This window comes from Artemia franciscana, chromosome 6 (assembly GCF_032884065.1).
Source record: "Artemia franciscana chromosome 6, ASM3288406v1, whole genome shotgun sequence".
NCBI lineage: Eukaryota > Metazoa > Arthropoda > Branchiopoda > Anostraca > Artemiidae > Artemia > Artemia franciscana.
The window spans coordinates 21,913,010-21,938,491 of NC_088868.1; the positions used below are offsets into that span (position 1 = coordinate 21,913,010).

General features: G+C 35.5%; 1 protein-coding gene across 1 annotated transcript; it reads left to right on the top strand.

Annotated features, from left to right (window-relative positions):
* Positions 1-21,923, top strand: LOC136028186 (uncharacterized). The gene is made up of 3 exons (XM_065705889.1): positions 1-91; positions 4,473-4,755; positions 21,535-21,923. The coding sequence occupies exons 1-3, from the start codon at positions 84-86 to the stop codon at positions 21,832-21,834; spliced, it is 591 nt and encodes a 196-aa protein (XP_065561961.1). The 5' UTR covers positions 1-83; the 3' UTR covers positions 21,835-21,923.
* The last annotated feature ends 3,559 nt before the right edge of the window (positions 21,924-25,482 follow it).

Below are 25,482 nucleotides of genomic sequence, written 5' to 3' on the forward strand. Positions count from 1 at the left end.
AACCAAGGACGGAAGTAAGTGAAACAACCTCAATCAGTATTCTATGATCGTTACTTCAGTAAAGACTATATAACGTTCACAAAATGACAAGGTAAGTGAACTACGGTAACTGGAGCTTATGTTATTGTCTGAACTAAACATTATCGTAAACCATTAATTCAAAATTCCTTTATTGCTTCCAGTTTGACCGAGTCCCATCCTGGACATAGCACTAGACTGTATCCAGAATTTAATGTTTTGATGAGCCTGCTCTTTGTAAAAAAATAAATACAGAAAACAATTACGAAGTAGCAAACAAGAAATTGTATATTCTTTTAAAGTAAGAAATTTACAATTATAAGTTCAAGTTGAGAACAGGTTGTAAACTGCGCTCTTACAGCAGAACCGAAAACCCCTTAGATAATCAAAAGTTCAAATTTTACATAATTTTTACAGGTTGTTTTAGGGGGCCCTTAGCATGTCAACTAGTCCCTGTCTATATCACAGTCTCTCTGTTCTAGTAGGCTATTATGACTGCTCGGCCCCAGATATGGTAGTCATTGAAGGTCATCTAGCCGCCAAAGGGCAAGGACAAGGGTATGGACTTGCATTCTGCTGTATAAGGGATGCAAATTACCCAGAATATAAGGAGGGGCAATGGTTCTTTTCCCACTTTGTTAATGTAGATACAAAACGGGTATTTTTCAAGATCTTGAAGGGAAGGGTAAACATCTTGTGGTTGGCCACTTCTGAAGGAAACACATCAAACAAATTAAATTACTACCATTAGCTTCCTGATTTTATGCTATTTCCAAATATCATGGCTGCTTTCCTGACAATGCACCCCACCCTGCCCGCTGATGGTCACAAAAATTGTTCTAGGAATGTATAAATAACTTAATAAAACCAAAAAACATAAAAAATTACTTTATAGTATGTGAAATGTTTCTATACTAGTCTGTTAAACGGAAAGCACTCGAGAATTACGTTGTGAAATATCTAACAGAAACCGGTTTTCCTTAATGAATCGATTATGATTTGCTTAGGGTAGGTTAAATATTTAATATAATGCGTTCTGCCCGGCCTGCTTTCGATAATTCTTTGTCGTAGTTTCCGTAATTTTGTTTCTAAAATATTATATTATCATCAAGTTTTAATATATTTTATTAGGATTAACCAAACTACATTTATTGAGTGCGTTCCGTTTAACATACAAGTGTCCATGTTTCTATTAAGTAGATTATCGCTTTTCCTTCCATTGCTATGTACTTTTTAAAACCATTAAAATGATATGTTTTTGTTCAATCTTGCAACCAATCACAGGCAAAACTAAATTCTGTCGAATCGAGACTGCAGAAACTGTTTTCAAATAGTTCGTGGTAACGAACTGTAGTAAGGAGCGACCCGGCTCAATAGTAACCAAAACTCTAAAAAATGAAATTTTGATACCTATACCTACATCAAAAGAATCGCATTTTAATGCTGATTTTAAATATATAAGTTTCATCAAGTTTAGTCTTACCCATCAAAAGTTACGAGCCTGAGAAAATTTGCGTTATTTTAGAAAATAGGGGGAAACGCCCCCTAGAAGTCACAGAAAATCACACCATCAGATTCAGCGTATCAGATAACCCTACAGCACAAGTTTCAAGCTCCTATCTACAAAAATGTGGAGTTTTGTATTTTTTGCCAGAAGGCAGATCACGGATGCGTGTTTATTTGTTTTTTTGTTGTTTTTTTTCCCAGGGTCGATCGTATCGACCCAGTTGTCCTAAAATGTTGCAAGAGGGCTCATTCTATCGGAAGTGAAAAGTTCTAGTGGCCTTTTTAAGTGACCAAAAAAATTGGAGGGCACCTAGGCCCCCTCCCACGCTAATTATTTTACCAAAGCCAACGGATCAAAATTCTGAGATAGCCATTTTATTCAGCATAGTCGAAAAACCTTATAACTATGTCTTTGGGGACGACTTACTCCCCCACAGTCCCCGTGGGAGGGGCAACAAGTTACAAACTTTGACCAGTGCTTACATATAATGGTTATTAGGAAGTGTACAGGCGTTTTCAGGAGGATTTTTTTGGTTGGGGGAGGGGTTGAGAAGAGGGGGATATGCTGGGGGATTTTTCCATCGATAATTTGTCATGGGGGAAGAAAATCTCCATGAAGGGAGCGCAGGATTTACTAGCATTATTTAAAAAAAACAATGAAAAAATAAATATGAAAAAGTTCTTTCAGCTGGAAGTAAGGAGCAGCATTAAAACTTAAAACAAACAGTAATTATTACCCATTTGAGGGGCTCACCTCCTCCTAATACCTCGCTCTTTACGCTAAAGTATTTTTAGTAATTTCAACTATTTATTCTACGGCTTTTGTGATTCTGGGGTCATTCTTAATGAATTGGGACAAAACTTAAGCTTTAGTGTAAAGAGCGAGGATCTGACAAGGGGGCGAACCCCCTCATATATGTAATAAAAATATGAGAATACAAAAGTTCTTTACGTAAGCGAATTTATGAGTTATGTAAATCTTTTACTAATAAAAATATTCGTAAAAAATTAAAAACTTTAGTTGCCTTTTCAATTAACCAAAAAATCGGAGGGCAACTAGGCTTCCTCCCCCGCTCTTTTTTCTCAAAATCATTCGATCAAAATTATGAGAAAGCCATTTAGCCAAAAAAAAAAAAAATGCAAATTTTGTTTTAATTATTCCTCTGCGGAGAGCCAAAATCAAAACATGCATTGATTCAAAAACGTTCAGAAATTAAATAAAAAAAACAAGTTTTTTTAACTGAAAGTAAGGAGCGACATTAAAACTTAAAACGACCAGAAATTACTTCGTATATGAAAGAGGCTGCTTCCTCATCAACGCCCCGCTCTTTACGCTAAAGTTTTTTACTGTTTTAAAAAGAAGAATTGAGAGAAAGAGTCAAACTTTAGCGTAAAGAGCGAGGCGTTGATGAAGAAGCAGCCTCTTTCATATACGAAGTAATTTCTGGTCGTTTTAAGTTTTAATGTCGCCCCTTACTTTCAGTTAAAAAAACTTATTTTTTTTATTTAATTTATAGCAAAGAACGTATGACGTTTTACAAGATTCAATTAAAGAAGAAATATATTATTATGGCTATGTGTACGACTATCAGGGGGAGGAGAGAGGGCGAGTTACATCGTCAGAAAAGTGGAAATGATGTTTGGAGATAGTATTAAATAAGGAATCTAATGGCACTAGGCACTGGTTTTATTTGTTTAGCATGTTTCTTTCAGAAGTAATCAACCACTAAATATTTACCGGGGGAACATTTTTTCCCTTTTGATTTGTCAGTGAAAATATCAAAAAGAAGTTTATTTAAAAATCTAAGGGCGAGACAATAAAATCTAGAGGGAAACCCCGCCCGCCCCCAATCAGCGCCCATGTGTAGTCTTTGGCTAAGCACTGAATTAAATGACTTTGTTGTTGCTGCTCTTTTTCAATTGTATTAAGAACCAAGCTTTGATGAAAAATAAATACTAAAAAGGATGAATCAGCATTATCCTACGGCTATATGTAGGAATTAGAGTTGCTGAGGGTAAGGATTCAATAAAATTTAAAGTGAACATAAAGGCTTATTAAATACAGTTTCTCTGAGAAAAATAAAGGTATGATTCTATTGTAGCTAGTCTTACACTAAAACTACCGAATTCGCTACATTGTTAGGGTAATTTATGCTAAGTTGTAACGGCATAAGTAGACCAAAAGTTGCTGGAATTTGAAGCCCTCTAAAGACACGAAATTCTAGTTGATTTTTTTTCTTTTTAAAAACATTAAAATTGTCACGAAATAAAATTAGCATATATCAAACAGACATCCATCCCATTGTTTATTCGTAGAATATAATTTTAGTCTGTTATCTGATTTTAGCAGGAATTAACAAAAAAAAATGCAATGTTATTTTGGATTGATCATGGCAGTGGGACTGTAAAATCGTCTGAAAAAAAAGAACAAGAAATTATTCAAAGCCCCCCCCCCCCCCCTACCTAAGTGGTAAATGGTAGGTTTGTGAGTGACCCCAATATATTGAATATATGGAATGACGAAATCAGTCTGAAAAAATGGGGCGTAAAATTTAGAGCGGCAGTAGAGAGGGTGCGTTAGATACTTCGCTCTTGAGGCAACCACTGATAGACTTGTCTTAGATGACTGTGAGAAGACATTTTTCTTAACACCATGATTTTTACGACATATGGGGGGGATCGATTCCAAAACGTCTGTATGAATTGCCTTTTGTTTTCCTTTTTGTAAAAATTATTATATTCAATGACTTACAGTTAATATTAAGCATGCGTGCCGCATTGTTATCTAAAGGGAAAGAGGGAAGGGACAATCATGAAGTTTGATTTGATAACCAAACTCATATATATCCCATACTATAGTAGTTCCTACCTGGGAAAAATCTTTCCCCACCCGGGGTATGGTGTTAATAAGAAGTGTTATTATATTACATAAATGATTTCTTTTTAAGAATAACATTTCTGGCAATCAGCATTGGGGTTTGTCTTTCCAATCCCGTTGAATTACCTGCTTCATGCCCAAGTCAGGCTTTTGTTGCCCTACAACCAACGAAGAGATTCCCAGATTTAAGAGGAGATCTATTTCTGAATCAAGAAGATCCTAATAGTCCTGTTAAGATTACTGGAAAAGTTACAGGACTTCCCCCTGGCTTTAATGGATTTCATGTTCACATGATCGGCAACATAACAGGTGACGACTGCCTTTCTACAGGATCCCATTTCAATCCTTTTGGGGTAAGTAGAGAGAGAATTTGAACGTTTTACTCAGGAAAAACACCTTGATTTGTCTCTGCAAATACACCCGTGCCTATAGTAACTTAAATTTTAGTAAAGTATTTCTCTCCACATTTAAATTATTTTTGACTTATCTTTGTTTTAAGTTTTAGTTTTAGGCTTCACTTTCGTTTGTAAAAGACTTGTTCTTTTACTATTTACAATCTCTTTGATCTTAATGACATAGGTTACTCTGAGATAGCTTCAATATGAACAGGCAGCCACCCCATCAATCCCCGCTGTTTACGTTCAAGTTTAAAAGCTGTTTAACGAACCTTTGTAAAGGATATTCAACCCCAAAAGGTTTACCACCTAAAATATACACCAAATAGCGTTTCGTTTTCGATAATTAACACTTGGAGGGGAGGGGGCTCTTGAGATTTGTTGTCCTTAGGCAATACCCCTGCCCACTCTCCCGTCTTTCGAGCAGTGAAGCATGTGAATAATATATTTTTTGTTGCCCTCAAAATTTTTCTGCAATAAAAGTGGAAAATTGACTATTATATGCTTAGTACAAATACATCCCTAAGCCCACGGAGGGTAAGTTCCCACACCCCATCCGTGTTAATGTTCTAAATATGTGTTCAACATACTGGTTCAAAATGTAGGGTCTATTGTCCATTCTTTGAAGCTTCAGTATGAAAAGGTATCTTACGTAAGTCGGTAAAACCTAAATCGGTGCTTTGGTAAAGCTTCAGTGGATGTAAAATTGAGGCAACATCATGCTTATTTTGGTATCCGAGAAATTCAAAAGTATCTAAAATCAGGTATGGCGGTTGCTAATTTCGGTGCTCAGGAAAATCTATAAAGTAATGTGGATTAACATGATAGTACGTTTGATGTGTCCCGACAGCATCATTACGAGCTAAAACAGTGTGGCTAGGAAAAAATAAGCGGTACTTGTGTATTATTCAGAACACACTCAATAAGTGAAGTTAGGTTCTTTCGTGAAACAAACTACGATTCTGGTACATTTTATGAGAAAATCCGGTTTCATAACCACAAAGACAAAACTCAATTTAGTTTGCTACGCATAGTGATACAAGATAGTGTCTGAACATGGATTTTGAATTGAAGATTTTGGGATTTGCCAAAGACTGAAAAAGAGGCAATTATATTTTTCCAGGATAAAGGGTTGTTGTCCAAAAAAAAAAACAGTGCGTCAATGGACGTAATATGACTTTATACTCTTACGAGAAGGAACATTACGAGAAGGAACACATAGTGATAGAAGATACCTAACCTAACCAAACCTAACCTAGCCTAAGTTCACTTATTAAGTGTTCTGAATAATATACAAGTACCAAATAAGCCTGTTATGGATTAAAACTGGAAACAAATCATTGTTGGTATACTACCTACCTACTTCCATCCAAGAACCAAAAATATCAAATCATCTGAATGAGACATTTGCATGTGTCATAAAAGTATCTGTGGCTGTTTTAACCATGGAAAATTCTACGAAAAATTTATCATGCCTCTGAGAGCCTAACTAAAAGAAAGTTTCATAATTGAAACCCAACTCGGTAGGCTTTCTAAGATAGAGAAATTAGCAAGTTACTATCCCACTTTCGATACTTTTGGGTCCCTAAATCAACGAAATACTATTCTGGTTTTAAATCCCAAAGAGCTTCAGCCTGGGTATTGAAGACCCAATTTCAAAGAGAACCCACCACTGTTGTGTATTTATTCAAATTTTATAATAATTAGCTTATTTTACACTTCTTATAATATATCAGGGCTTCTTAATTTATTTTTTTACGACCCTATTTATGATTGCGGGTTTCGTGGATAAAAGAAAGACAAGTATATATTTTTTGATGACTAATTTATTAGCTTACAATATGTATACACACACAAACATATGAAAATATATAGTTTTAGAATTTGTTTAGAAACATGCAAATATCTAAAATTGAAAACTACAAAAAATTGTAAATTTGTAATTATTATGGTTACAAAAATGATATACTTTATTTTTCATCAAAATTGCATTCTTTGTAATAACATGTATAAAAGGGAGTTCCGACTGTCTTATTCTATGTAATTCAAACGCAGTCGTAAAGTGGTAAGTGTTCAATTAAAATGAATGTAAAGAAATTGTATGAGAAAGAGATGCCTGTTTTTCATTGCATTACAAATCAAATCTTCGTGGAATATTTGACACTGCTGGTCGTAAGACCTCTTAAATTTTTTTTTTTAGCGAAGAACGATATCGCCGAGAGAGTAACTTCACATAAATATTTCGTTGAATGGCTAGGAACATTTAATACCATACCAACGATTGTGGACAATTTAATTCTAAATTTTTTTTCAGAATTCGATCAAGGGCTTTTTTGGGAATCGTGATTTTAAGTTTGAGTAACACGAAAGCTCGGCAAATTCCCATGAGCTTCAAGTGGCAGGTGATCAGTCTCACTTAAGCCAATCCAAAACGGCTTTTGAATCCAAGCTACCTTTTAGAAATCAGTATTTAATATAAAATATGTGCCGAACTGTGTTTATAGCGTTTTTAAGTGATCTGCAATAAATTTTGCAATAAAACTTTATAATGCTTTTTCTCGATTATAAAAATGTCGACACTAGAAAACATTTCGACGATTTTTTTCTACCATACTTTTCCAAACGTTGATCTTTTTAATGAAACTTTCAATTTTGTCGTTCGAATTAAATACATTGCAATTTATTTAATGTCGCAAATATATCTGACTAATAACACAGCTTAGATAGCCATAAGGTATTTTGAAGAAAAGCACCAAGTCCACATTTTTGTTAGTTTAAAATATTCGATTTCGTCCTTTAATAACGATAGTCTTCTTAAACTTTTACCTCTTGACAACCATCTTACTTATGCATGCAATAATTAAGTTGTGTAGCTAGAATCCGTGTCCGCTAATGGTCTTAATTTGTGTCCAATGCTATTTCTCCTATGATAGAAAATCATGAATAACTTCTGCGATTTTGGTGATTTTGAACTGATTTTTTTTTTTGATGACTCTCGAGTTAAAAAGGAAAAAAATGTTGGTTTCACTTTTTCTGTATATGCTTTACCTATTGTGCAAAAAAAAGAAATCAAGTTATTTTAGTTTTGTGAATAAAAATTTAGTGGATGGGAAATGACAGTAGATTTTTTTTTTAGTTCATCCTGCCAGTATTTAAAAAAAAATGTTGGTTGCAGAATTGTTATATTTTTATTTTTAACGGTGCAAAAAATTATTTTTAATTTTCAACATTTTTCTTGCTAGAAGGTATGAAGTTGGCTCCAGAGGGTAGAATTTTGGATCATATGTAGATTTTATAATCTACAACCATTACAGAAAATTTCTGATGTCTATCATAAATAGTTTGAAAGCAAAATCAGAAAAATACAATTTCAAAATGTGCTTACTTTTTACTTATTTTACCCCTGTTTCCGGCTTAATAGCGTTGTTCATCAGCCAATAGAAAAAAAGGCGGGATTCTTATCCAATTTTAGGCATTACGCCTCCAAGGCATTGTGTCTCTGATTAGTTGACTTGTCAACTGAAGTCAATAAGACATTTGAGATATGAGGAAGAAAATTATCAACAAAAGGTGGCTGAATTTAAAATACCGGTAAGTAAAAATTACATATACAAGTTTCATTCCCTCTTGTCCATTAAATAAAAAAAAACAAGTTTTTTTTAACTGCATGTAAGGAGCGACATTAAAACGAACAAAAATTATTCCGTTTATGAAAGGGGGTAGTCCCTCAATGTCCCGCTCTCTACGCTAAAGTTTGACTCTTTCTCACAACTATACTTTTTAAAACAATAAGAAACTTTAGCGTAAAGAGCGAGGCGTTGAGGAGGGGACTACCCCTTTCATATACGGAATAATTTCTGTTCGTTTTAAGTTTTAATGACGCTCCTTACTTGAAGTTAAAAAAAAACTGTTTTTTTTATGTAATTTCTGAACGTTTTTAAATTAATGCATGTTTTGATTTGGCTAACCGCACAACGAAATTTGCATATCTTTTTTTGTCTAAATGGCTTTCTCATATTTTCGTTCTGACGATTTTGAAGAAAATGGGGTGGGGGAGGAGGTCTAGTTGCCCTCCAATTTTTGGTAACTTATAAAAGCACCTAGAACTTTGTATATTTGTATTACATATATGAGGGGGTTTGCCCTTTCGTCAATACCTCGCTCTTTACACTAAAGCTTAAATTTTCTCCCGGTTCTTTAAGAATGACCCTAGAATCACCAAGTCCGTAGAATATATAGTTGAAATTACTTTAACGGAAAGAGCGAGGTATTTAGGAGGAGATGAACTCCTCATATGCGTAATAATTTCTGTTCGTTTTATGTTTTAATGCTGCTCCTTACTTTCAGTTGAAAAACTTCTTCATTATTATTTTTTCAGTGTTTTTTTTAATAATGCTAGAAAATCCTATGCCCCTTCATTGAATTTCTTTTCCCCCGTGACAAATTCCTCTAAGTAAAGATCCTTCAACGTAGCTCCCTCCCCTCTACCCCCCCCCCCTCAGCCAAAACCCCTCAACCGTTGACTTTTAATTAAAAGGAATAGTTGTGGGAAAAGTCAAGTCATGGCCAATTGTAGAAAAAGCCAAGACAGATTGTCCAATTAAGTGGGCATCAGGTCAAGGTAAACACTGATCAAAGTTTATAACTTGTAGCCCCTCCCCCGGGAACTATGGGGGAGTAAATCGTCCCCAAAGACATCTTATTATGTTTTTTGACTATGCTTAAGAAAATGGCTATCTCAAAATTTTGATCTGTTGACTTTGAGAAAAAAAATGAAAGTGGGAGGGGGCCTAGGTGCCCTCCAATTTTTGGTCGCTTAAAAAGGGCACTGGAACTTTTCATTTTCATTAAAATGAGCCCTCTTGCGACACCCTAGGACCAATGGGTCGATACAATCACCCCTGGGAAAAAGAAAACAAAAAACAAATAAACACGCACCCTTGATCAGTCTTCTGGCAAAACAATTCTATGACTTTTAGGGCGTTTCCCCCTTTTTTCCAAAATAAGACAAATTTTCTCAGGCTCTTATCTTTTGATGGGTAGGACTAAATTTAATTAAAATCCGATTCTTTTGACGTATTTATTAGTATCAAAATTTCGTTTTTTAGACTTTCGTTTACTATTGAGCCGGGTCGCTGTTTTGTTTTTCTATGGTTCTTTTCATTTTTTTTAGAAAGGTGCTGCTTGGAGAACAAGATAAAGATAATTTGTCAAATGGATCGAAAATTTCAGAAGAATTTTCAGCAAATCCTCTCATAGACGATTCAAATAAATTGGGAAACGGTAGTGGTTCTTACGGTGTTGATTGCCCCGATACGAATACTGAGATAGACTTATCTGGAATTCCAGATGGAAACTGCATTGTGAATCTAAGGTATTTCCTTGCTGAAGTAATTTCAGCATTCAGACACAAAATCAGTTGCGATCACGGAAAATTGATTATAAAGCAATTAGAAAAGAAAGGCCTGAAAACTGAACTGAAAGTTAAGTGTAATAAGTGTAACTGGGAAAAGAGGATTAAAGGTGAACCAGAATGTCCAGCAACAAGCGTAAAAGAATATCTTTCAAGTTTTACGGACCAGACACAGGTTGCTTTTTCCGAAAAAAAAATCAAGTCTTAAAGGCTGCTTGAATTCGAAGGCTGTTTGGGGAGCCATGGGTAGTGGAGGAGGGTATTCTACACTGTGTGAATTCTTCGGGGTGCTTGGAGTGAAACCAATGTCACGAATAGTTTATTCCCGTATTAAAAGGCAGCTTGGTAATGCTTGGATGAATAGTTTATCGGAAATTTTGCTAGAAAATGGACGAGAGGCCTTAAAATCAGCCATTCATGATGATAGGTATAAGGAGGACTCATACTGGACAAAAGTGATATGTGATGGAGGCTGGAATAAGCGTAGCAAAGGACACGATTATTCGGCCAAAGGATGTGTTGCAGTTATCATAGATGCATTTACGAAAAAACTGTTATATGTTGGCATAAAAAATAAATACTGTTATATATGTTTTTCTTCTGCAAACGCCAAAGTAATTCCCAAAGATCATTTCTGCTTTCTGAATTATAATGGAAATTCAAGGAGCATGGAAACATATTCTAGTTGAAGGCTTTCGTTCCAGTGAGGAGTCACGGATTACAGTTTTTAGAGTTTATCGGTGACTGTGATTCCAGTGTTTTTTATAAGCTAAAACAAAGTGTTTCCTACGGTTCCAACATACGGAAACATGAATGTGCAAATCACGTCACAAAAAACTATACAGCCCATCTATATAATTTGTGCAAAAATAAAAAAGGTTTGTACACAAAATGTCTTCCCCGAGGAATTATCCAGCAACTGACAAAAAATTTAAGGGGTGCGATAAAAATAAATTCTGAAAATAATGGAACAGCAGAAGAATTGAAAATCTTGTTAAAAAGAGGTCCGTACCATGTTTTCGGAAACCACACAAAATGTGATTCTGGATGTCCTAAGATTGCTGAATTGACCGTGAATAGTAAAATAGAAGATTGGTGGAATAATTTTCCCCTGCACGTGTTTGAAGATGTTATGACAGAGGTCGATATTGTGTGTCGAAAAGCAGAGCAGCTTCGAAATGACGCAACTACAAACTTAGCTGAAAGCTACATGTCAGTTGTTGCTAAATTCATCGGAGGAAAGCAAATAAGCCGGTCTAAACGAGGTTTATATCATGCAAGAGTTCATGGAGCAAGTCTTGCTTATAATTCAGGTCCAAAATGGCATCAATTAGCTTGGAAAAATATTTTTGGGCTTAGTCCTTCTAGCGTAACAAAAAAATATTGTAATAAAACGGCTAAACTCCGTGTAATATCTAAACGTAATTTGACCAGTTATTATAGTGCTCTTGGAGGAAAACACGTTGCTAAGTTAAAAAATAGAAACTATAACTTTGGTAATCGTGACTATGGACCAAATTGCAATAAGCCAGACATGACTTCTGATGAAATGAATTTGGCCATACAAAAATATACTGACGAGAATTTAAAATTGGATTTTGCCAGTATAAGCTGTTTGTTCAACAGTACCAAGGGCCAATCCAAAAATGACACTTGGGTTGAAGAAAGATCTAAGAGAATAACTAGTAGTTACTTCCACAGAATTGCAACCAGAAAAAACAGCACCAGAGTTGCCCCAATTGTTAAGCAAATTCGAAACTTGGGACCTAGATTCTGCTCTGCCCTAATGAAAAAGGGCTTAGATTTAGAAGTAGTGGCACTAGAAGCATATGAAAACAAATTCAACTTAAAAGTCGTAAAGGGAGATCAAATAGGACTCAGTGTGCATCCACAGTATCAGTATCTTGCTGCATCTGTAGATGGGCTGCTCCCTAATGGCACACCTATAGAGATAAAAACGGTGCATAATATACCAGAGTTCAAAACCATTTATGATGTGGCCCAGTCAAAAAATTTAGTTAAAGCATTTTTTCTTGAATTATCCAGTGAAGGTCTTCAGCTAAAAAAAAATCACAGGTATTTCGCCCAGATACAAGGCCAACTCGAGATACTGGATAAAATGGTATGCCACTTAATAGTTTATAACTCTATTGAGGATTGGGAAATAATTACAGTTCACCGATCGAAAGACTACTGGGAAAAAATATTTCCGAAGCTTGAAGCCTTCTGAAATGAATCCTTACTTCCTGAAATTTTAGACTCAAGGGTTGCAAGGAATATGGAAATCAGAGAACCTGTGTCTGTAAAATGTACAACAGCCCACCAACCGAAGGACTCAAGCTTGTCTCAAGAAATAAAAAGAGGAAAAAAAAGAAGGTTGAGTCGAGTTGAAGTGAACAGCAAGAAAAAAAAACGCACAGAAGGGATCGGGGGAGAACAGTGAATTTACCAGGAACTCAATGCATGAAAACAGTGATTTTGAAGAAATAATTTGGTCTGATTTGGAATAGATAAATCTTCGTGTTTGATAAAAAAAAATGTGTTAAAAAATATTGGCAAGGAAAATTATTTTTTCCTCCATAAATTTCTGTCTCATTCTTCGTCAATGTCCAAAAATAATGAAGTTTCTTATCTGGTCTGAAGTATATTAAATACATTTAATACAAACAATTTTAGTTTTTTTCTTATAAATTTCTTGTATGTTACTTGGGCTTAGTATTTGTGATTTTTATAGTTTTTCCTACAATTATTACGTTTTCTGTACAATTCGTTCATTTTTGGTATTTAATTAAAGCGTCTTTAAGTTTCTTTCCGAAATCTTGTGCATCTCGCCCTAACACAAAATAACGTTAATGCCCTAATCTTATTACAAGGAAAATAGCTTTCATCTTATTAATTCCAAAATACTGACAAAAAAAAAACACTATAAAAATCAAGGTGACTGGAAAGATATTGAAAATGAACTGAATGTGTAATGTATAATTATTTAGTGTTTAATATACTAATTACAGGAAACATCAACAATTAAGGTTTACAGATTCTATTTAGCGACAATTTTTTATTTTGGTTTACGGTTAGAACGGAACTCTAGTCGAACTCCTATGGGCAGTAATTTGTGTCCTTTTTGGTTTAACTTTAGCACTCATTTTAATTTTTAATCGTTTAGGATTTAATTATTTGTATATAGCAGTACCCATTTCTTTTATGTTTGGTATAATTATTTATTTTTATTTCTCTTCATTTTCAGTCAATTATGCATAGACAGTAATGTTTGACCGTTTCACATTTAGATCATTGAAGGATTTTATTTTCTGTCCGTCTGTTTCAAATGGCTCTTTAATTTTCAATTACTTAACTCACTAGCCTAATTGTATAATGTACATTCCCAGATTGCTATGAAATCACGATCTTGTATCAGACTTAGCAGACATCTGCCATGCTTGGGATACTTATGTCATGCTTGGCACAGATCATTCACTCTTAGTACTGTTCTCACAGTTCCGCTATGCTTGGCACACTTCTGCCATGCTTGGTACTAGCCACCTGAGGTATATGATTTCTGAGAGTGAAAAACCTCTCAAACATTCATCCTTTTTCTTTGGGTAGTTTACTTTTGCATGTGCGGACTGTTTGTTTTCGTTGTTGTATTTTAATGGGGGCAGATACGATGGACAAGGGTTTTTAAATTCCTTTTGGGAAATCCCAAACTTTTTACTGTTATCGCTTTTCTTCTATTTCAATAAAAATTCTTTTTTATGTGCTTTAACCCGTATGCGCCTGAGAGGCTATATTTCTTCCAAAATAAGTTCATTAGTACGGGTATGCATTGAGTTTTTCGTTTTACACAAACTTTTCCTCTTGTTATCTTCCCAATAAATTAGTTTTATTTCCATCAATTCTGTTTATGTGCTACTTTTTCATAGTAAATTTATGATGGAATGGCGGATTAGTCTTCTTAGTTATTTAGCAGGATGAGATTGAGGAGCACAAAAACACAAACGTACGCAAACACAGGAACAAGTCTACACACACACATCAAATTACCAATTACGCACTTATTGTTTGATGCAAGCTGTGCTAGAGTTTTGTTCGCAGGAATTCTTCAATTCAATTCAATCATATATATTTAAATAAAAACACATAATTCCATGTACATAATCGGCCAGGAAAGCACAAAAGTGCTTGACTAGGGCAGAAACTTCACTAAAGAATAATTAAACAATCAACTAACAGAAACAACGAATCAACTGGATTTATCAAAAAAGAAAAAAAAGAGAAAAAAGGGGAGTGACGAAGAGAAAGAAAAGAAAAAAAGAAAATAAAAGAAAAGATCGAAAAGAGGAGGACCGCATGATATTCAAATCTAAACAGTATTTCTGGAACGACCCTTCACTGCTCGCTTGAAGGTAGTAAGGTTATTTGAGTTCCGGATTTCCAAGGGGATTGAATTCCAGATAGCTGGTGCATATCCGTAGAAAGTCCTTTGCGAAAGCCAAGTTGGGTATCGCACAGAAGATTCTACTCCTGGAGGTAATCATACATTCTTTCATGGACTACTTTCTCATAAATCTTCGAAAAAAAGGTAAAATAGAAATGGATCGGTAATTACTCGGTTCATTTTTTGACTTCCCTTTGTGAAGGGGTAGCACTCAGGCTAATTTAAGTCTTTCTGGAAAAGTTCCCTCTTCAAGTGATAAATTAATCAGATGAGTCAAAATAGAAATAACAATTGTTTTTGTTGCTTTAACGATACTTCATCTACTCCACAGGATTGTTATTTCATACACATAATTATTTCATTTATTTCATTTTCATCACAATTTGTAAAAATGAATTCAGAAGTAACATGACGAGGTTTAAGTTTGGGGACTGGTGGACTTCGAGAACTGAAGATTAAAAGAAAATAGCCAGGTGGGTGTTTCACCCACCTGGCTAACTGCTTGCAATTCTCAATACCCAAGGGTTCTCCCAATAGCCAAACAATTTTCATTTCCAAACGGACTCGGTCTCGGTTGAGGTTTGGGAGAGTTCACGCTTTACATTTCAAAACAGACACCCATCTCGAAAATAAAAGATTTGTCTACTTTTCGTACAAGTTCTACCATTTGCATTCAATGCACATCGAATCAAAATCTCTGAGCGAAAAAATATAGGATTACCCTTTAAATTGATGTGCAAAAGAAAACACTATTTTTAGCTCAGCAGTGGGTATATTTTCTTTTACATAACCTGTTCATTTTAATTAATCTCCGTAGAATCTAACGTGCTTTTGCTAAACAAACATCTTTTGTTTTTTTCTCCCACTTGTTTATGTTTTTGTCAAGTCTCATAAACGAGTTTGCTATCGAATAGATACTAGCAGTGGCGTTATTAAGATTCTTAGAATCTGTTTCAGAAATTGGGCGGGAACAAAAAAGACCATTAGCCATGCTCAATAAAACTTATAATCCTAACTGCATTCTGAAGCTTGTTGTTCAATTCTGGTGCTATTTTTTCACTGCAAGGGTCTCTCGGTGAATAAGACAGTGATTAAAAGTTATAATGAACAGCTTGAAAAAATGATTTAAAACCAATATTTATGTCCGTTATCGCTCTTGCTCCCTCTCTGCATGTTCCTTAGCAATTTTTGCATTGTAAGCTTTCAGCTTTTAAGAAAATCGTCGACTTTACAATGTATGTCTTTCCCTGTAGTATGGTCTATCATGGGGTGACACAATAATAATCCTTCCTCGACGCTTTCTTTGTAAACGTACCTGATGTACGCTAGCACCTGAGCCTATTTAGTAATATTAGCTGTTTCGTCTAATAGAATTGAAAATTTGGGATTTCTTTAATTCTTGTAATAAGTTGCACTAATTGGTCCTTATTAATATCAGAAATTCTATCTGAGACAGTGTTGTTCGACAAAGGAATTTTTCGAGTATTATCGCCATATTTACTTTCATGTTGTACTTCTACCATTGGAAATATTTGACACTAAAATCTTTTGCCCCCCAGAATATTCCTATGCGACCTAATTTGGAGTCGCGACCCATAGTTCAAGAATGCCTGGACTATATGAAGTGTTCAGGGTATTCGACTTGTTTTTATTTTGTATGCGTCGTTAAAATATTAGATTCAAAAAGGAAATCAAGGAACATGTTACTCTTAGAGCCTCGTCTTCGACATCGCAAATAATATTTAATAGGCAATTCGTGATATTTTTTTTTATAATCATCAAGAATCATCATGTCATCAACGTATTTCAACCTATACCATAAAAATACTAAATTGCGCCTGAAAAAAAAAATATATCTGACTTGCTAAACTAGTTTGTGTCAATTCATTAACCCCTGGCAAAAATCATATGGCGAAGTATTTGTCTATCCACTTGGGACTGGATGGTGACAAACAATGAAGTAATATCTGCAAAGTGGAGTCAATTCAGAATTCACGAAGGGGCTTTTTAACTATTTTATTGTTGCTAAGCAGCTTACAGGCTTTCTCAAGGTCAATTAGCATCACTTGAAAAAGTGACGTTAAGGGGATTCGATACCGTAAAGAATCAACCTGTCTCGCTCATAATAAACTTTTTTTAGTGTGTGCGGCTAAACTATTTAGGATTAATTAGACGGTCTTGCCATAGCTTGTATAGCTTGGATAAGCGATCGGAATAAACGTTAGAAAATTAGAAACCGACGCCTACTTTCCCTAGAATCTTAGAAAAACCTTGTAACTTCTCTTGTTTTGTGCCAAAGATAGAGATTTTCAGTTTCAGTGACACCTTGTATCATTAAAAAATATGAATTTTGTTTTTTCGATTAAAAGGAGCAGAATTTCCTTTTATAAAGTTAGGAAAGGCTAGGTTCTAAAAATATTCTAGCCTACTTGATAGGAAAATGCCAGAAACTACATAAAAAAAATGTCATTTAATCAATTTGATAGCTGTAGAACTTTCCTATGGTGCCACCTGCTTTCATTGAAAACTTTACTGACACAGTTGCAATATTTCTTCAATAAAATTTTATTGTCAAACCACAATTTCTCAATTAGTTTTAATGATAAGTAGTCTCCTGGGAGAATTTGCTAACATATACTTTGTCTTTGAGACAGTCAGCCGTTATTGAGACTCTCTCTTAAAGTTATCAGCTTTGTACTGTGAAAACTAAAATTACCACCATTCTTTGGAATTGGCAAAAAGAATACATGTTTCCAATGTTTTGGAGATACACCAGTAAACATAGTTTTATTGAAATATTCCTTAAATCTCGTGAAAACTTTATCTGAAAGGCTTAAATTAGTTCAACAGCTATATCAAAATTATCAATGCAATAAATGCCTACTCTCTTTAATTTGCCTATAAAGCTTTCTATAACGAGACTCGCGACATTAGTCGGCGATCATTAAAATCATATGTATCTAGTCTTACTTTTTTGTATCATTTGTCCGAAGTTTAAAAACTTGTTTTTTAAAAGAAACTGTTGAATTAGAAAAACTTCCCGATAAACGCTAAATTGGCAATAATAACTATTTTTCAGATTCACATGAAGAATATTTTGTAATTACGAAAATTTTTTGAATATTCCGGAAAAAGTCACTATCCCCTAAAACATGATGCAAAATCGAACTAAAAAGTACACTATTAAAATCACCACAGTCAAAAATCCTAGTTTGGATGCCTAGAACCCCCTCTCCCCCTAGATTTGGTACCATATGACACCATTAATGTCATTGGTGCCCGTGCCCTTTAAAAAGTAAAGAAAGCTAAGAAACGTAAAATTTACCTTATTGAAGGTCTCATCTTTGTAGATACTTGACTGAAGTCTTATTGTCTCCCTCCATGTTTGCAGCAGTAGCAGTGACCTATTAAAGAACGTACCATAGCCCATGCCGAAAAAAAATGTATTACGCGTTTTAAAGAAAATTGTTTAGTGAATAAAAATTCCCAATCGACGATAATTCAGAAATAACTACTATTGTAGGGATTTAATGGAACAGCACCTTTTAATTGTGAAAACAACTTTTTGAGAATTTCCAAAAAACATGAAACCCCTAAAAACAGACGTGGCTTCAAATTACATTAAAAATGTTCACCATTGAAGTTGTCATTAAATTTGTTGTCTAGATATTTACTGTCCCTCCCTTAAAAACCGTAGATAGTCTGAGATAAGACTTATCTGAGATAAGATAAGAAGGGTTGTTGCGATCAGGAGCTGGGTAGATTGTTTTTTTTCTCTTTTTTAAATTTTACTCCTATGTTCATGGGTTTACTCCAAGCAAATGAAAACTCAAGGAGAGTTAATTGTTCTTTTGTATTGTTTTTTTAGTGTTTTCTCCGTGTGTTTTTTGTTGTTGTTGTTTGTTTTCTTGAATAAAATCCTTTATTAAATTAACTAATTTGTTGCAAACGTGGTTAGTGAAATTTGTTAGTTGCGAGTTATATTTTTGTCAAACATAATATAGCAATGAAACCGTTTAATAACCCTTACTTTAAGCATAAGAGCAATTGCGAGTTTTGTCCTGTCCTCTCTTCTCTTATTTCTCTTTTGCTACTAAGTAATATCTATTTTTATTATTTAGATTTTACCCGTTTTTATGGCACTTGGTATTAAACAAGTGACATATAGCGATCGCAAATTCTGTCGGTCTGTCTGTCTGTCCTGTCAGGTACTTCAAGGCAAGCTAGGACGATGAAACTTGGCAAGCGTATCAGGGATCGGACCAGATTAAATTAAAATAGTTATTTTCTCGATTTGACCATCTAGGGGGGAGGTGGGGGGCCGGTTAATTTGGAAAAATACAAAAAATGAGGTATTTTTAACTTACGAAGGAGTGATCGGATCTTAATGAAATTTGAAGTTTGGAAGGATATTGTGTCTCAGAGCTCTTATTTTAAATTCCGACTGGATCCGGTGGCATTGGGGGGAATTCAGGGAGGAACCTAAAATCTTGGAAAACGCTTAGAGTGGAGGGATCGGGATGAAACTTGGTGAAAAAATAAGCACAAGTCCTATATACGTGATTGATATAACCGGGATAGATCCGGGAGGGTTAAGTCTGAAAAATTAGAAAAATGAGACATTTTGATATTATGTCTCAGAGCTCTTAAATTAAATTTCAACCCTATCCGGTGAAGGGGATGTTTGGGGGCGGAACCTAAACTCTTGGAAAATGCTTAGAGTGCAGGGATCGGGATGAAGCTTGGTGGGAAAAATAAGTACAAGTTCTAGATACGGGATTAACATAACCGGAACGGATCTGCTCTCTTTGGGGGAGTTGGGAGGGAGATTAATTCTAAAAATTAGAAAAAATGAGGTATTTTTAACTTGCGAAAGAGTGATCATATCTTAATGAAATTTCATATTTAGAAGGAACTCGAAACTTAGATCTCTTATTTTTTATCCCGACCGGGTCCAGTGTCATTAGGAGGGGGGGGGGACCAAAAATCTTGAAAAACGCTTAAAGCGGAGAGATCAGGATGAAATTTGGTGGAAAGAATAAGCACAAGTCCAAGATATGTGAGTAACATAACTGGGCCGGATCCCTCTCTTTGGTAGAGTTGGGGGTGGGAGTAATTCGGAAAAATTAGAAAAAATTAGGTATTTTAAACTTATGAACTGGCCATCAGATCTTAATAAAATTTGATATCTAGAAGGATTTTAGGCTTTAAAACTGTCATTTTAAATCCTGACCAGATCCGATGACATTGAAGGGAGTTGGAGGGGGAAGCCGGAATTCTTTAAAAACGTGAAATCGAGGTACCTTACGAATGGGTGATCGGACCTCAATGAAACTTGAGGTATAGAAGAATCTTATGTCTCAGATGTCCTATTTTCAATTCGAATTGGATCTGGGGACATAGAGGGTTGGAAGGGGGAAACAGAAATCTTGAAAACCGGAAATCTTGGAAAACGCTTAGAGTGGAGATATCGGGATGAAACTAGATGGGAAGAATAAGCACAAGTTGTAGATAAGAGATTGACATAATTGGAACGGATCCGTTCTCTTTGGGGGAGCTGGGGGTTGTTAACTTGGAAAAGTTAGAAAAATTGAGGTATTTTCAACTTAAGAACGGGTGACCGGATCTAAATTGAATTTGATAATTCGAAGGAACTCGTGTCTCAGAGCTTTGACCAGATCTGTCGACCCTGGGGGGAGCTGGAGGGGGAACCAGAAATCTTGGAAAATGCTTATAAATGTCGTAGATAGTGCCTGACGTAACCGGACTGGATCCGCTCTCTTTGGGGGAGTTAAGATGGTGGGTTTCAGTGCTTTGGCGAGTTTCGTGCTTCTGGACGTGCTAGGACGATGAAAATTGGTAGGCGTGTCAGGGAGCTGTACAAATTGACTTGATAAAGTCATTTTTCCCGATTCGAACATCTGGGGGATGAAGGGAGAGGAAATATTGGAAAAATTGAGGTATTTTTAACTTGCGAGTGGGTGATCGGATCTTAATGGATTTTGATATTTAGAAGGACCTCGTGACTCAGAGCTCTTATTTTAAATCGCGACCGGCATTAAGCCTCTGATTTTCCTTTTAAAGCAATCAATTGATTCTTAGAATTTTGCTAGAGCTCATAGCATATGAGCTCTTGGCTCTTCCGACTTCGTCACAAGTACCATATGAGCTCTCAGCTCTTGTTTATTCTAAAACTGCAAATGTGAAAAATTTACTTTCTAAAACGAAATTTGTCTGATGGAAATAAAGAGCAAAGTTAAAAAATAGCACAAGTAAATATTGCTCTGCAGCAGGCGCGGCATGTATCTGTAAAACGTACAAATAATCTGGACGACGATATTCCCCTACATTTAATGGACTACGCAAAACCGTTGCTATGCTGGAAAAATTAAAACAATACCAGACTTTTTGAACAGGCAAAACACAAAGCGCTTTAGGATATTTTGCATGGTTAATAAACAACTCTTTCTTGTCTTACGCGTGGGTTTGTGATTCCAATAAAGTAACAGTTTTACATAATTCTATAAACATTGAAAAATGTCAAGAGATTATTGATAAATGTTGCATATGCTGTGAAGCAATAAATTTTGACCATTCATTCCGCTCTTTACATCTCAGCACTTTACTTCACTATTTATGTGAAAAAAATACTTTGATTTTTTTTAATTAATTACAGCTATAAGCCAGAATAGGCGTTCCATCCGCAGAATAATCTCTTACTTCAATTGTAATTGCGACTAAAATTCCTATGGTGAAAGGCTGGAAAGTATTGATAAAGCCCAGTTGTAGCCTAATGGTGTTTTTGCCAGTGCTAAATCTTCCTTAAGTTTTAAACAGCGTTCTAGTCACGATTATGCATTAATTTAAGTTCATCTTTTCCTCCTAGGAAGAACATGGTGGTCCAGATGATACGAGGCGCCATGTCGGAGATCTTGGAAACATTCAATTTGTAGAAGAACCAACTGAAGAAGCTGCAGTGGCAAGAATTAACATCGAAGACTCAGAAATATCCCTATGCGGAGAAAGAAATGTTATTGGACGGGCAATTGTTGTCCACGCTGGACCAGATGATCTGGGTCGGGGTCGGAATGAGGAAAGTCAGAAAACTGGAAACGCCGGACCAAGAGCTGGATGTGGAATCGTTGAAGAGACTGAGGGTCTTTTGGATTCCAGTGAAATTTTCTAGTGCCACAAAGTTCACATTATAAACGCTTTGCAACATAACACTTATTAATGACTATTTTTTATATTTTATATTAAAAAAGGAAATCAAAAGTGTCTTGTTATCTACACTAAGAAGATCCGGTACTAGCATATATTTTAGGCATAGTCACCATCTGAGGGGGATAATGCTGATGCCTCCCCTTAACCATTGTCATCACATCTGTTTATTGGAATGGGAATCGAATTGATAGTAGCCAAAAATCGCTATCTAACATTTCATAGTAACCAACTGCAAGTAAGGAGCGACTCGTGTTAATAGTAACCGTAACCCACTGAAAGACAAGAGCCAGCGAAAATTGGTCTGGATTTTGTAAAGGGGGAAAACCTCCCCACAGAAGATGGGAGATCTTGATAAAATTTGCAAAATCAGCTTCAGTCTATCAGACCCTGTTCCAGGGTTTTCAAGTCCTTATCTGCAAAAATGGGACTTTTTTCTGGGAAGAATAATTACAGAGCCGCGTTTGTTTGTTTTTTGTATTTTGTCGTTTGTTTTATCAAAGGGTAATAATATTAAACCAACGGTACTGGAAGATCGGAGGCTTATTCGAGCCGAAATTAAAAGTTCTAGTTCCTTTTTTTCAGTAGCAAAAAAATTATGCCAGACCGAGGTGGCGTTTTCTACCACTTTGTGGCAAAAATCAACAATTTTGACTAAAGAGGCAGAAAAAGCCATCGGTAGAAAATTCCGAGACAGCCGGTGAATTTAAACTACAAAAACACATGCATTGAGCTTCCCAGTTTCAGAGGCAGTAATGCAGTGCCGTAGCACATTCACTCCTAAAGATGAACGTGGCTCGTTTTCGAGGGGATTGCACGTGGTTTTTAAAATTTACAGAATATGGTTTTCGCATAATCTTTACAATTAAGATTAAATTGAAATAATAGGTATCATTCCTGAATCAGCTTCAATTGACAACTCTTCCTCACTTGGTTGTTTTTCTTTTCTTTTTTTTCAAAGTATTTTTTTGTAAATTTTCTGTTACTTTAGACTTGAGTTTGTTCTTTACTAAGTTGTGTCTGACGTTGTAACCATGATTATGTGCAGTAACATATAATTGCGCATCATTTGTTACGGAAAAGTAACAGTAGATCTTTGTGTATGCGGGGAGAGCGAGTGTGCCTGAAGGCTGAGATCATACCACCGTCAACTCCTATTGAAACTTAGAAAAGAGGAACAAAAACACAAGATCAAAACATTGTAAAGACCTTGGATCAGGAGAACGAAGCAACACAGGAGGGAAGGAGCAAAGGAACAAAATCAGGAACAAACTTAGGAACATGATAGAAAAACATAGAGGACCACAGGATCAAAGAAATACAGGAAGAGAGACAGGTACATGCACAGGACTGCGCATTACAACAAGCAATAGTGAAAGAATACAGGAACGATTGAACACCAAAACAAACGCAGGGACAAATGTTTTAGTTTAAAGGATGGCTTGGGTAAAAGTACTTTCTTTTTTATAAAAAGTGCATTTTTTGGTGCAGCCTGTGTTGATAAGGCTCTCTTCAGTACTAACTTCTTACTAAGAATGTGTTTGCGATGCACATTTACTGTTATCAAACAGTTCCTGGTAAAAAATGTAATTAAATAGTTTGGAGGAACAAGCTGTAAGTAAAGAGTGACTCGAGCTAATCGTAACCGAAACTCTCAGAAAAATGAGTTTTGATAGGAACTAATACGTCGAAAGAATCAGATTTTTATGCTGATTTAAAAACATAAAATCCATTTAGATTGAAGCTACCCATCAAAAATCACGAACTTGAATTTCGAAAAGGAGTAAATACCCCGAAAAGGCAAGTGATCTTGATGAAAATCCACAGCATTAAATTTATCATAAAAGAGCACACTGGCATAGAGGTTCCAAGTTCCTATATGCAAAAATGTGGATATAAATGAGACCATGTTGGCGCGTTTATTTGTTTTTTATTATTTGCCCTATTAGTGACGGAATCGAACCAATCGTTCTAGCATATCTGAGAGGGCTCATTTGACCAAAAACAATATTTCTAGTGCCCTTTTTAGCCGGTTATAAATATTGATCCACAGTGGTATTTTCTGCCATTTCGGGACATCAGATAACGATTTCCCCCCTAAGTCCAACAAGTTTCTATCGATTAAAAATTTTTAGATAGCCAACCGATTTGATAATATAGATATTCTAAATTTCAATTGGAATTTTTTACTTAAAATCCCTGTTACATATAAAACTGGTTTATTAGCTTGGCCCTTTCTATGATAGTTGTAAATATTGGCTCTTTGAGCGTGTCCGGATGCAGGGTTAATTCTGAATACTCAGTCCGAAAGCTGTTTTCGTCATTTGTTCTTTGAACCTCAAGAATAGTCGTAATTTCTTTTGTCCCTGCTCATCAGCAACTCAACAGTAGCTAAGGAAGAAACAGAAATCGACCTGGAGATGGAAAACAGCTTCTATGCATCCAGTGTATTGTGTCTTCAAGTCTCTCTTTTACCTTTATTGTGAAAAAGCCATTGATTTTTGCAGCTTAAAATTCATTGCTATTTTATTAAGAATATCCTCTTTTTTCTTTTTGAATGAACTCTCTTTGGTCAGAAACCAGTCAGAAACTGATTAGCCTAACAGGAACTAAAGAGCAAAATTAGGCTGGGTCAATCTTATTCACCTGTTACATACAGGTTAAATACAATTTAATTATACAAACTAACTTGAGGAAAGGTAAATTGTAAGCTGATCGTAAGCTTTTCAGATCTTGGGTTAAATACGTTTAAGCTAATTTGATTTTTTTGCTAATAGAAAATTGGTGCTCTTGTAGGGTATTAAATAACAAGAGCTAAGAGCTCATATGGCACTTGTGACGAGGCGAGAAGAGCTAAGAGCCAAGAGATCATATGGTATGAGCTCTAACAAAATTCTATGAATCAATAGATTGATTTAAAACGGAAAATAAGAGGCTTAATGCCCGTCAAGATTTAAAATAAGAGCTCTGAGTCACAAAGTCCTTCTAAATATCAAAATTCATTAAGATCCGATCACCCACTCGTAAGTTATAAATACCTAATTTTTTCTAATTTTTCCTCTCCCTTTTGCCCCCCAGATGGTCGAATCTGGGAAAACGACTTTATCAAGTCAAATTGTGCAGCTCCCTGACACGCCTACCAATTTTCATCGCCCTAGCACGTCCAGAAGCACCGAAATCGCCAAATCACTGAACCCCTCCCCCAACTCCCCCAAAGAGAGCGAATCCAGTACGATTCTGTCAATCACGTATCAAGGACATTTGTTTATTCTATCCACCAAGCTTCATCCCGATTCCTACACTCCAAGTGTTTTTCCAAGATTTCCCCCTCCAAATCCCCACAATGTCAAAAGATCTGGTCGGGATTTGAAATAAGAGATCTGAGACATGAATTCCTTCTAAAAATCAAATTTCATTACGATCCGATCATCTATTCTTAAGATATAAATACTCCAATTTTCATGTTTTCCAAGAATTCCGGTTCCCCCCTCCAACTCCCCCGAATGTCACAGGATCTGGTCGGAATTTGAAATTAGAACTTCAAAGCACTAGATCCTTCTAAATATCAAATTTCATTAAGATCCAGTAACCCTTTCGTAAGTTACAAATACCT

Bases quoted from the DNA above. Each gene is read 5' to 3' on its own strand.
- LOC136028186 (XM_065705889.1), top strand. The intron at 4,756-21,534 runs GTAAGTAGAGAG...TTTTCCTCCTAG, and splicing joins CCCATTTCAATCCTTTTGGG to GAAGAACATGGTGGTCCAGA.